Source organism: Somniosus microcephalus, chromosome 12, assembly GCF_052327205.1.
Source record: "Somniosus microcephalus isolate GS21.2 chromosome 12, FLI_Smic_1.0, whole genome shotgun sequence".
Lineage (NCBI taxonomy): Eukaryota > Metazoa > Chordata > Chondrichthyes > Squaliformes > Somniosidae > Somniosus > Somniosus microcephalus.
The window spans coordinates 7,084,220-7,097,325 of NC_140998.1; the positions used below are offsets into that span (position 1 = coordinate 7,084,220).

The 13,106-nt window shown below is 48.8% G+C and overlaps 1 protein-coding gene across 5 annotated transcripts in view; it reads left to right on the top strand.

The window, feature by feature from the left end:
* The window catches only part of atg2b (autophagy related 2B), a 152,977-nt gene that overhangs the window by 2,904 nt on the left and 136,967 nt on the right, over positions 1-13,106 (top strand). For all 5 annotated transcript variants that reach the window (XR_015080165.1, XM_086002549.1, XM_086002553.1 and 2 more), the window contains exons 2-3: positions 993-1,155; positions 12,259-12,411. Coding sequence is in view for 4 of the 5 variants with exons in the window: in XM_086002549.1 (XP_085858675.1) it covers positions 993-1,155; positions 12,259-12,411 (316 nt within the window). In the remaining variant the exon portion in view is untranslated. The remainder of the gene's footprint in view (positions 1-992; positions 1,156-12,258; positions 12,412-13,106) is intronic.

The window sequence follows — 13,106 nt, forward strand, 5'->3', positions numbered from 1 at the left end:
GAGGCTGGACAAACACGTGAGGGAGACAGGAATCGAAGGATATGCTAATAGGGTGAGATGAAGAGCTTCTGTGTAACATAGGCGATGGCCTAGACCAGTTCGGCCAAATGGCTTGTTTCTGTGCTGTATACTCGATGTCATTCTTTGTGACCCGGGGTGTTCTCATGCCCTCACCCGCCATGCTGTTAGAATGTAGGAATGACAAAAGACCATTCAGCCAATCTAGCTAACTCTGTGGACCATCTTTTCCTTCACTTAACCCATATTCTTGTATTCCGTGCCAACCTGCCAATCCTTTTCGGATTCTTAGTCAGTTGACACTGTCTCATCAAACACCCCCTTTATCCTACTCTCTGTCTCTCGCCTCCCATCCAATTACCAACCCATGATACAAGGTTACCTCCAATTCCAGGGACCTTAATCTTTGATAATCTCTTGTCTACATATCTCTGACGCCAGTTGACTACGTCGCATTCATCTACCGAGTCCGCCGCCACAGTTCACTCCACTGAGGGATTCCTGGTCCACAGCATCACATGGCTTGTAATTAAGGAGTACCACATTTTCACTTTTTTTTTACTAGGGGAATGTATTTGTCTATTTCTATGACCTTGCCATCATAATTATTCTTTTTTTTGGACGGAATTATTTGGGGTAATTAAGGGGCTGTCACGTAACGTTAGGTGCTGCTCCACTGTAGTTAATGTGTCGCAGAACATCAGGCTCATATCACCACCTACAGTCCCAATACCTTCGGAATTCTGAGACCGCTCACCGTTTTTAATATAGATATAATACAGAAATTGCACAGTTTTGAACGAGGGGAAACTCTTGCTCCCATCACAGTGGTGCTGTGGAAGTGACGATTTACGATGTCATTTTCATAGAGTGGTAAAAAAGTGAATAAAATATTTGCCAAACATTTCCAGGAAAACGCTTTGACTGTACTCTGGAGAACAGTGTTAAAACTAATATCATCTTTGTGCTTCCAGTCCCTGAATGAAATCCTGGATTCACTTGACGCACCTTTGGAAATAATCGAAGGATTTATCCAAAACATTTCTGTTTCCATTCCCTGGTCTTCGCTCCTGCAAGAGAACTGTGCGGTGGAGGTGCAGGGACTAGAGATGGTCTTTAAACCCAGGCCTCGAATAGGTGAGTGCTCGTCCTTTCCTCAACAGTGGGCCATCACCACCAACAATGGAACAGGAGGAGGCCGTTCAGCCCCTTGAGCCAGTTCTGCCATTCAATTAGATTACAGCTGACCTGAATCTTAACTCCATCCACCCTCCTTGTTTCCGTAACCTTTAATAACCTTGCCTAACAAAAACCTATCAATCTCGGTTTTTAAATTTTCAGTTGACCTGCAACAACAACTTGCATTTATATAGCTCCTTTTAATGTAGTAAAACATCCCAAGGTGCTTCACAGGAGTGTTGTCAAACAAAATTTGACACCGAGCCACATAAGGGGATATTAGGACAGATGACCAGATTTTGGTCAGAGAGGTAGATTTTAAGGGGCGTGTTAAAGGAGGAGAGAGAGTTAGGGAGGGAATTCCAGAGCTTAGGGCCCAGGCAGCTGAAGGATCGAGCCTCAACAGCCATCATTAAATTCTGATTTGAACTATAGAAAGTCTTGTGATATAGCTAAAGGGTGAATACATGGCTCATCTCCGGATTCACAGCTCCAGTGACGTGGCTAAAAGGTGAATACAGTAAACTCTTTCTTATCCTGCACCTATGGGACCAGGATGGTGCCAGTTGATGAAAAATTCTGGATAACAGAGAGGGATACCTACCAAAATATATTCAAGAAGGAGTTACATATATTTCTTAAGGCTAAAGGGATCAAGGGATATGGGGAGAAAGCAGGGACAGGGTACTGAGTTTGGATGATCAGCCATGATCTCATTGAATGGCGGAGCAGGCTCGAGGGGCCGAATGGTCTACTCCTGCTCCTATCTTCTATATTTCTATGTTTCTAAGGCAATTTTTAACACAAACAAAAATAAAAAATCAAATGTACTGTATAATTGGGTACTCACCTACAGAATGTTCCATTAAATGTATGGTAGAATCGGCAAGATTACCGGTTATTGAGGTGTTGTTTTGTATTGAGATATATCTATTTTGTCGGCTATTAAAGTATTCCGGATGATGAAGTGCCATTTAAACAAGAGTTTACTGTACATGGCTCATCTCAGGATTCACCGCGCCAGTGACGTAGTGGGATGACACCCTCAAGCTGCAGAGATTTGATTTTGTTTCTGCCAGTTTGGTCCCCACCTCTCGTGACGTTGCTGGGCTGATAGCCCTCTTCCAATTGGCTGTTATTCTTGTGTGAGCCCAGGCATTAGAAATGGGAATGCTGACAGGCTGTTCGATTACAGCTGCTCCCGATCTTATCCAATGTGCTACCTCTCTCTCTCTCTCTTTCCACCCTGTGCCCCCTCACTTCAGGAAAGATGTAAAGGCTTTAGAAAATACAGAGGAGGTTTACCTCTGGTTAGTGCAGAAGGGAGTTTTACTCTGTATCTAACCCGTGCTGTACCTACCCTGGGAGTGTTTGATGGGACAGTGTAGAGGGAGCTTTACTCTGTATCTAACCCGTGCTGTACCTACCCTGGGAGTGTTTGATGGGACAGTGTAGAGGGAGCTTTACTCTGTATCTAACCCGTGCTGTACCTGCCCTGGGAGTGTTTGATGGGACAGTGTAGAGTGAGCTTTACTCTGTATCTAACCCGTGCTGTACCTGCCCTGGGAGTGTTTGATGGGGACAGTGTAGAGGGAGCTTTACTCTGTATCTAACCCGTGCTGTACCTGCCCCGGGAGTGTTTGATGGGACAGTGTAGAGGGAGCTTTACTCTGTATCTAACCCGTGCTGTACCTGCCCCTGGAGTGTTTGATGGGATAGTGTAGAGGGAGCTTTACTCTGTATCTAACCCGTGCTGTACCTGCCCCTGGAGTGTTTGATGGGTCAGTGTAGAGGGAGCTTTACTCTGTATCTAACCCGTGCTGTACTTACCCTGGGAGTGTTTGATGGGACAGTGTAGAGGGAGCTTTACTCTGTATCTAACCCGTGCTGTACCTGCCCTGGGAGTGTTTGATGGGACAGTGTAGAGGGAGCTTTACTCTGTATCTAACCCCTGCTGTCCCTGCCCTGGGAGTGTTTGATGGGACAGTGTAGAGGGAGCTTTACTCTGTATCTAACCCGTGCTGTACCTGCCCTGGGAGTGTTTGATGGGACAGTGTAGAGGGAGCTTTACTCTGTATCTAACCCGTGCTGTACCTGCCCTGGGAGTGTTTGATGGGACAGTGTAGAGGGAGCTTTACTCTGTATCTAACCCGTGCTGTACCTGCCCTGGGAGTGTTTGATGGGACAGTGTAGAGGGAGCTTTACTCTAAATCTAACCCGTGCTGTACCTGCCCTGGGAGTGTTTGATGGGACAGTGTAGAGGGAGTTTTACTCTAAATCTAACCCGTGCTGTACCTGCCCTAGAAGTTGATGTCCCAGAGTTTCAAATGTTGAAAATGGTTCAATTAACTGTGCTATCTAAATCCATGGCAGTTATTTTTATTTACCTTTACCTCCAGAGTTCTGCAATGATCTATTCTTTGACTCTTTCATCAAATGCTATGAGGGTACTGTCGTGCAGTATTTATGTTACTGGACTAATAATCCAGAGGGTGGACGAATAGTCCAGAGAATGTAAATTTAAATCTTACTGTGGCAGTTTGCACATTTAAATTAAGTTTAAAAAGAAAATCTGGTGTCAATAAAAGTGAAGGTGTTCGATTGTCTGGCCGATGTGTGACTCTAGTCCCACGCTCTCCAGCTGAATCTAACTGCCCTCTGCAGTGGCCTAGCAAACCACTTGGTTGTATCAAACCACTGCAAAGAAGAATGCCCACCACCACTTTCCCAGGGCAACTAGGGATGGGCAATAAATGCCGGCCTTGCCAGCGACACTCAGGTCAGTGCCATATTCGCCCCTGAGTTGCGTATCCAACCTCTGATTGTTCTTCCGGTTTTCAGCTTCGCTGGTCGCTGGCTTGTGCTTTGACTTTTTCTCCGCTGCTTTGATCTACGGTGGCCTCTAACTTGCCTCAATTTCACCATCGTCTCTCTGCACCGCCACCGACTCTCATTCCTACAGCAACAACCTCCATCCTCGAACTCCCTACCCTTCAGATAGCTTCTGGACTTCACTCGCCTGCTTTGGACAGCGGTTCGTCGATGCTCCGTGCCGGCCCCATCCTGCTCACGTCGGCTTTGTCCCTCCATGGGACCTCTGACTTTGACCCTGGCCTCCCTACTATAGTCTCCAACCTATTCCGTTACCAGGAAATATGTATTCCATTAATTACTAAATTTAAACAGGCCTATGTAACCTGAGCTTTTCCCGTGTCCATTCGCGTGCGCACTTTGGCTGCCGCTCCAGACCTGAGCCATTCAATACTTTGCCACTTTTTACCCCTCTTTTCCTTTTCTCTCTATCCCTCCCTGACCGCTTTCTCCTGTCATCATGCCTCCTTTAATTTCTCCTCTCGAATACACTGCCCTCCTAAATCCCTACCCCAATCCTTCATTACTCTTCAACCTTCCTATCCTCCTGCCGCCGTGTCAGGCTTGACTCCCTCTTGGATAAGCCCACAGCTTCCCTCTGTGCCTCTCTTGGCATCCTCCGAAGGGCCCACCGAGACACTCGTCTTTGCCTCCTTACAAGCAGCAACTCCAACTGCCCCATCCTACTCTCTCGCCGACCTTCCCGCCCAGCGCACCCACTGGGGGCAAATCTTGTCAATCTCCTCCCCATCCAACTCCTCACCCCCAGCGCTGACCCTGTGGATGCTGGCAGTGGGGCAGCCATCACCGACCCTCTCCGCATCTCCCTCCAGAATGTCCGTTCACTTGCGAACAAGGCCCTTGCCATCCATGAGCTTATCGTGGATGACTGCATCGATATCATGGCCCTGACAGAAATTTGGTTGAGGGACGATGACACCTTACCCTTAAATGAAGCCTCCCCGCCTGGCTATACCTTCCACCACTTGCCCCGCCCAGACCGCCGCAGTGGCGGTGTGGCTCTCATCACCAAATCACACCTTGGTCTGTCCCCCTATTCCTCCGGCAGTTTCTCCTCCTTTGAGCATCTCACCTTATTCTACCCCTCTCACCTCTTATTTAAAATTCTTGTTCTCTACCGCCCACCCAAGGACCATAAAAATTTTATTACCGAGATATCTTCACTGCTCTCCTCCCTCAGCCTCTGCACCGAACGACTTCTCATTCTCGGTGATTTCAACCTCCATCTCAATTCATCATGCTCTCTCTCCTCTGAGCTCACTAGCCCCCTATCCTCCCTTAATCTCTCCCTCCATGTAAACTGCCCAATCCATGTTCACGGCCACCCCCTCAACCTTGCCATTTCTCGTGGCCTCGCTACTCCCATCGTGTCAGTCGCAGATAAGGTCATCTCTGACCACTTCCTCATATCGCTTTCCACTCACATCCCCCTTCCACCTCCGCGCTCCCCCCCCAACCCTACTTCCTTCTGTGTCCGCCCCTGGAAAAAAACTCTCTCCCAACTCTCTTACAACTGCATTTATAAAATCCCAACTGTTCAGCCTCTGGCCCTCCATTCACATGACATTTCAGCAGCTACCGATCTGCTCAACCACACCCTCACCACCACCTTTGATACCCTAGTCTCTATTAAAACCATTACTCTCTCTCCCCCTGGTCGTTCCCCTGGTACGGCCCACACCTTCGCTCCCTCAAGTCCAAGGGACGCAGACTTGAACAGATATGGCGAACAACTGGTTTAGCCATTCACCGCCAGATCTGGCTGAACCACATAAAGCATTATCGGGTCCTGCTCTCGTCTGCCTAAACTGCTCGCTATTCCAGGATCATTCTGGAATGCAAAGGTAAACCTCGGCTACTATTTTCTACTCCGACCGTCTTCTTAAACCCCTCTCCCCTGTCTCTTCCACCCTCACCTCCAACAACAAGTGTGAGGAGCTCATGGACTTCTTTGTCTCCAAGATTGCGACCATCTGTTCAGCTGCCTCTGCCACTTCCCTTCCTTACCCTAGCCCACCGGGCCAAACTTCCTCTAAGGTTCCCCCCTGCCCTAGCCCTGAACTCACATCTGTCTCCAGTTTCTCTCCGATCTCCCCTCCTGACCTCTCCGCGCTCATCTTGTCCATGAGACCCACTTCCTGCTCCCTCGACCCTATTCTCACCAGACTACTGACCACCCAACTTCCTTTTTTGGCTCACATGTTAACTGACATTGTTAACGGTTCTCTCTCCTCAGGTACTGTCCCCCTCTCCCTCAAATCTGCCGTCATCACCCCTCTCAAAAAAACAACCCTTAACCCCTCTGTCCTTGCAAACTACCGCCCCATCTCCAACCTTCCTTTCCTCTCCATAGTCCTTGAACGTGTTTTCACCTCCCAAATCCGTGCCCATCTTTCCCGCAATTCCATGTTTGAATCCCTCCAATCCGGTTTCCGCCCTTGCCACAGTACCGAAACGGCTCTCGTCACAGTCACAAATTACATCCTTTGTGACTGTGACAAAGGTTAAACTATCCCTCCTCATCCTTCTTGACTTGTCTGCAGCCTTTGACATGGTTGACCACTCCATCCTTCTCCAATGCCGTCGTCCAGCTGGGTGGGACTGCACTCGCCTGGTTCCATTCTTATCTATCTAATCGTAGCCAGAGAATCACCTGCAACAGCTTCTCTTCCCGCTCCCGCATTGTTACCTCTGGTGTCCCCCAAGGATCTATCCTTGGCCCCCTCCTATTTCTCATCTACATGCTGCCCCTTGGTGACATCATCCGAAAACACAGCGTCAGTTTCCACATGTACACTGACGACACCCAGCTCTACCTCACTACCTCTTCTCTCAACCCCTCCACGGCCTCTAAATTGTCAGACTGCTTCTCCGACATCCAGTTCTGGATGAGCAGAAATTTTCTCCAATTAAATATTGGGAAGACCGAAGCCATTGTTTTCAGTCCCTGCCAAAAACTCCATTCCCTAGCCACTGACTCCATCCCTCTCCCTAACACCTGTCTGAGGCTGAACCACACTGTTTGCAACCTTGGTGACATATTTGACCCTGAAATGAGCTTCCGACTACATATCCACCCCACAACTAAGCCCGCCTACTTCCACCTCCGTAACATCGCCCGTCTCCGCCCTTCCCTCAGCTCATCCGCTGCTGAAACCCTCATCCATGCCTTTGTTACCTCTAGACTCGACTATTCCGACGCACTCCTGGCTGGCCTCCCACATTCTACCCTACGTAAACTTGAGGTCATCCAAAACTCGGCTGCCCGTGTCCTAACTCGCACCAAGTCCCGTTCACCCATCACCCGCTGTGCTCGCTGACCTACATTGGCTCCCGGTTAAGCAACGCCTCGATTTCAAAATTCGCATACTTGTTTTCAAATCCCTCCCTATCTCTGTAATCTCCTCCAGCCCCACAACTCCCCGAGATACCTGCGCTCCTCTAATTCTGCCCTCTTGTCCATCCCTGATTATAATCGCTCAACCATCAGTGGCCGTACCTTCTGTTGCCTGGGCCCTAAGCTCTGGAATTCCCTGCCTAAACCTTTCCGCCTCTCTTTCCTCCTTTAAGACGCTCCTTAAAACCTACCTCTTTGACCAAGCTTTTGGTCACCTGCCCTATTACCTCCTTACGTGGCTTGATGTCAAATATTTTTGTTTTTTAATATTCCTGTGAAGCGCCTTGGGATGTTTTACTACGTTAAAGGTGCTATATAAATACAAGTTGTTGTTGTTATCCTCTACATCAGGAAGACCGCCTACTTCCACCTCCATTGCATTGCACCCCACTCCTCACCCACTGCCTGCCACTGAAACCCTCAGTGATGTCTTGGTCACCTCCACATTTAACTATTCCAGTGTTCTCCTGGCTGGCCTCTCATCTTCCATATCTGTAAACTGAAGCCTATCCAAAACTCTGCCCGTATCGGCTTCATCAATGACCTTCCCTCCAACATAAGGTCAGAAATGGGGATGTTCGCTGATGACTGCACAGTGTTCAGCGCCATTCACAACTCCTCAATGAAGCAGTCCATGCCCGCATGCAGCAAGACCTGGACAACGTTCAAGCTTGGGCTGATAAGTGGCAGGTAACATTCGTGCCACACAAGTGCCAGGCAATGACTATCTCCAACAAGCGAGAGTCTAACCACCTCCCCTTGACATTCAATGGCATTACCATCGCCGAATCCCCCACTATCAACATCCTGGGGGGTCACCATTGACTTGAAACTTAACTGGACCAGCCACATAAATACTGTGGCAACAAGAGCAGGCCAGAGGCTGGGTATTCTGCGGCGAGTGTCTCACCTCCTGACACCCCAAAGCCTTTCCACCATCTACAAGGCACAAATAAGGAGTGTGATGGAATACTCTCCACTTGCCTGGATGAGTGCAGCTCCAACAACACTCAAGAAGCTCGACACCATCCAGGACAAAGCAGCCCGCTTGATTGGCATCCATTTGAGGGGATGCAGTTCCTTCAGTCCCTGGCCCAAGTGGTCCTTCTTTGTATCTGAGTCTAGACAATGAGTAGGGGGTGGGAAGCGAGGTCCAGCCTGATCCTGCCCTATAAGAGTAAGGAAGTCTTGCTACAATTGCACAGGGCCTTGGTGAGACCACACCTGGAGTACTGGGCACAGCTTTGGTCTCCTTATCTAAGGAAGGATATACTTGCCTTGGAGGTGGTGCAACAAAGGTTCACTAGATTGATTCCTGGGATGACAGGGCTGTCCTATGAGGAGAGATTGTGTAGATTGGGCCTATACTTTCTGGAGTTTAGAAAAATGGGAGGTGATCTCATTGAAACATACAAGATTCTTACAGGGATTGACAGGGTGGATGCTGAGAGGCTGTTTCCCCTTGGCTGGAGTGTCTAGAACTAGGGGGCATAGTCTCAGGATAAGGGGTAGGCCGAGATGAGCAGCAATTTCTTCACTCGGAGGGCTGTGAATCTTTGGAATTCTCTGCCCCAGAGGGCTGTGAATGCTGAGTCTTTGAGTATATTCAAGGCTGAGGTAGATGGATTTTTGGACTCATGGGGAATCGAGCGATATGGAGATAGAGCGGGAAAGTGGAGTTGAGGTCGATGATCAGCCATGATCTCATTAAATGGTGGAGCAGGCTCGAGGGGCCGAATGGCCTACTCCTATATCTTATGTTCTTAAACATTCACTCCCTCCACCACCGGCGTACCGTGGCTGCAGTGTGTACCACCTACAAGATGCAGTGCAGCAACTCACCAAGGCATCTTCGGCAGCACCTCCCAAACCCGCCACCTCTTCCACCTAGAAGGACAAGGGCAGCAGGCGCATGGGAACACCACCACCTCCAAGTTCCCCTGCAAGTCGCACACCATCCTGGCTTAGAAATATATCGCCGATCCTTCATCGTCGCTGGGTCAAAATCCTGGAACTCCCTCCCTAACAGCACTGTGGGAGCACCTTCACCACACGGACTGCAGCGGTTCATGAAGGTTGGTCACCATCACCTTCTCGAGGGCAACTAGGGATGGGCAATAAATGCTGGCCTTGCCAGCGACGCCCACATCCCAGGAACGAATTAAAATTAAAAAAAAAAAAAATCCTATCCCACACCTGGTCCCGTTCACCCATCACCCCTATCCTTGTTGACCTACCTTCGTTCCCAATCCCCACAATGCCTCCAATTTAAAATTCCTATCCTTGTGATTAAAACTCTTCGTGCCCTTGATGCTGTCTTATCCCTGAAACCTCTTCCAGCCCTACATCCGCTCCCCAACCTCTCTGTTCTGACTCTGGCCTCTTCTGCATCCCCCTCTCCATTTGCCCCACCATTGCCAGCCATGCCTTCAGCCACCACCCTAATCCTCTCCACCTACTGTAAGACCCTCTTTAAAACTCACCTCTTAACCCTCCTAATATCTGTGTCTTTGGCTCATTTTATGTCTTGATTACCTCTCTTCTTTCGTTTGGTAGTAGCAGAGCAAATCAAATGTCAATATCTGAGTCAGATATCCAGGTCAAAGCTTCCGGTGTAACAGTGTGGATATCTTGTAGGTGGCCTGCGAGTTTCCTCTGAGGGCAGTGCTCAATGATGTGTTCCAGGGTCTGATCGGGAGCTTCACAGTCTCATGGTACCTCTCTGTGAAGTGTCTTGGGACATTGTGTCTGCGTTTGAAAGCGCTATATAAATTTAAACTGTTATTTACGGAACCGATAACTGAATAACTGGTGGAATTTATAAAACAGATTTAATTGTATCGATCTGAATGTTGAAAGATGGTAGCATAGTTATGTTCTGTTACTGGGCTAGTAATCCAGAGGCCTGGACTAATGATCCGGAGACATCAGTTCAAATCCCACCACGGCAGCTGGGGAATTTAAATTCAGTTAATTAAATAAATCTGGAATTAAAAAGCTAGTACAGGAAACTCTCTGGTATCCGGCACCGACAGGACCGGGATGGTGCCGGTTGATTAAAAATTCCGGATGACGGAGAGGGTTATCTACCGAGGCTATTTTTAACAAACAAAAATTTTAAAAAATCAAGAAATGTGCAGTATACAGTAATTGGGTACTCGCTCACCTACAGCGCGGGAGAGTCAGACTCCTGTTATTGAGGTGTTCGGACCTCCGACAGCGCCAAGAAGCCGAGTAGTGGCAGTTTGGAGAACTACCCCCACTGACTAACTCGGCCACTGCGGGAGACTCGGACTCGGCAACATTGCCGGTTATTGAGGTGTTGTTTTCGGAGTATGAATTTTGCCGGTTAACAGAGAATTCCAGATATTTAGGTGCTGTTTAAACGAGAGTTTCCTGTATCAGTAATGGTGACCATGAAACTATCGGATTGTGGTAAAACCCCGTCTGGTTCACTGATGTCCTTTAGGGAAGGTAACCGTCCTTACTTGGTCTCGGCCTATATGTGACTCCAGCCCCACAACAACGTGGTTGACTCTTTAACTACCCTCTGAAAAGGCCCAGCAAGACACTCCGTTGTATTCAAGAAGGCGGCTCACCACCACCTTCTCAAGGGCAATTAGGGATGGGCAATAAATGCTGGCTTTGCCGGCGACGCCCACATCCCATGAATGAAATTAAAAAAAAAATTTTAATTGTTGTAAAGGACATCAGCCCCGAGTGATTTAAATGTGATATAAGGGAGTAAGATGTCAATTTGTTATAAAATCAAAAAATGCTGAAACTGCCCTTTAGCCCACCAGCAGCTGGGAAGTGAAAAGATGGGTTAATGTTCTGGGTTGGAACCCTGCATCAGAGTCGGTGCTGTTGGCCTCTTTAGAATTTGTTCTCGGCATGTGGATACCACTGGCAGGGCCGGCGCGCATTGCCCATCCTTAGTTGCCCTGAGAAGATGATGCTGAAGTGTCAGCTGTGGCTCGGTGGGTAGCACTCTCGCCTCGGAGTCAGAAGGGACTTGAGCACATAAATCTAGGCTGTCACTCCCAGTGCAGTACTGAGGGAGCGCTGCAGTATCGGAGGTGCCGTCTTTCGGATGAGACGTTAAACCGAGGCCCTGTCTGCTCTCTCAGGTGGACATAAAAGATCCCACGGCACTATTTCGAAGAAGAGCAGGGAGGTTCTCCCCGGTGTCCTGGCCAATATTTATCCCTCAATCAACATCACTAAAACAGATTATCTGGTCATTATCACATTGCTATTTGTGGGAGCTTGCTGTGCGCAAATTGGCTGCCGCGTTTCCCACATTACAACAGTGAATCCACTTCAAAAAGTACTTCATTATAAAGCGCTTTGAGACGTCCGGTGGTCGTTAAAGGTGCTATATAAATGCAAGTCTTCTTGAACCGGTGGTAGCAGTTTTGTACAACCGAGGGGCTGGCTCGGCCACTTCAGAGGGCAGTTAAGAGTCAACCACGTTGGCGTGGGACTGGAGTCACATTTAGGCCCAGACCGGGTAAGAAACATTAAAAAAATAGGAGCAGAAGTAGGCCATTCGGCCCCTCGAGCCTGCTCCACCATTCAATATGATCATGGCTGATCCTCTATCTGGATACCATATTCCCGCTCTCTCCCCATACCCCTTGACGGCTTCCGTCCCTAAAGGACATTAGAGAAGCGATTGGGTTGCTGCGTGTTTCCAGCACTGGCAGTGTTGCAGTGACTTGTGCCGGCGTATTGTTTTGATGAGCTGACGTGTGGTTGTTTTGTCGCAGTGTCCGGCTCGGAGCCCATGTACTGGTCCAGCTTTATGACGGACAGCATGCAGTTGGCCAAAGAGTGCCTGAGCCAGAGATTGACAGATGATCAAGCTGAGGGGCCGCAGCCGTTCGAGGGCCTCGAGAAGTTTGCAGAAACCATCGAAACAGGTCAGTAACTGGATTGAATAAAGGTTAACTTAGGAGCTCCTGTCTAAAGAGAGAACTTTTATTTGTGGTTTGGTGTGGTCCTGGTTCGACCCCCAGCCTGCACGGAGTTAGCTGATTCTCGGCTGCTGTTGTGGTTGGGGAAACAGCATTAACCTCAGCTCCTCCCAGGAGAGAGGGGAGTAAAAACCAGTCTGGGCTCATGCTCCTGATCGAGATCCACTGACACCTGCTGCAAAGTGCACATGTGTAGCTAGGATCCGGCTTGACTGTGATGCACGGTCATGGTCATAAAGCCTGCTACACCTCGCGCATGAAGGATAGCCATCTGAGGAAAGTACTTGACAATGTCTGTCAGACTGTAACTCTGAGTCACAGTCTTTAGGCGAAGAGGAAGGGGATAATAGTGTCAGTAATTATGTTATAGTAACGGCTCCTTCCCCTCGGTGTGCTCGTTGCGTCATGTCTCTGTCCACCTCCACGCGCTCTCCCAATGTTTTCCCTCCTAAAGGCACTCTGCTGTGGGGAAACCGATCTGTGGGTGATGGAGTACAGCAGGCATTCACCCGTGAGCCTCGAGAGGGGGCATCACAGCTGAGCCCTAGCTCCCCACACAAACCTTCCAGGACAGATCGGTATATCGGGATCAGAACTCTGAACCCTGTCTGACAAACCTTCCAGGACAGATCGGTATATCG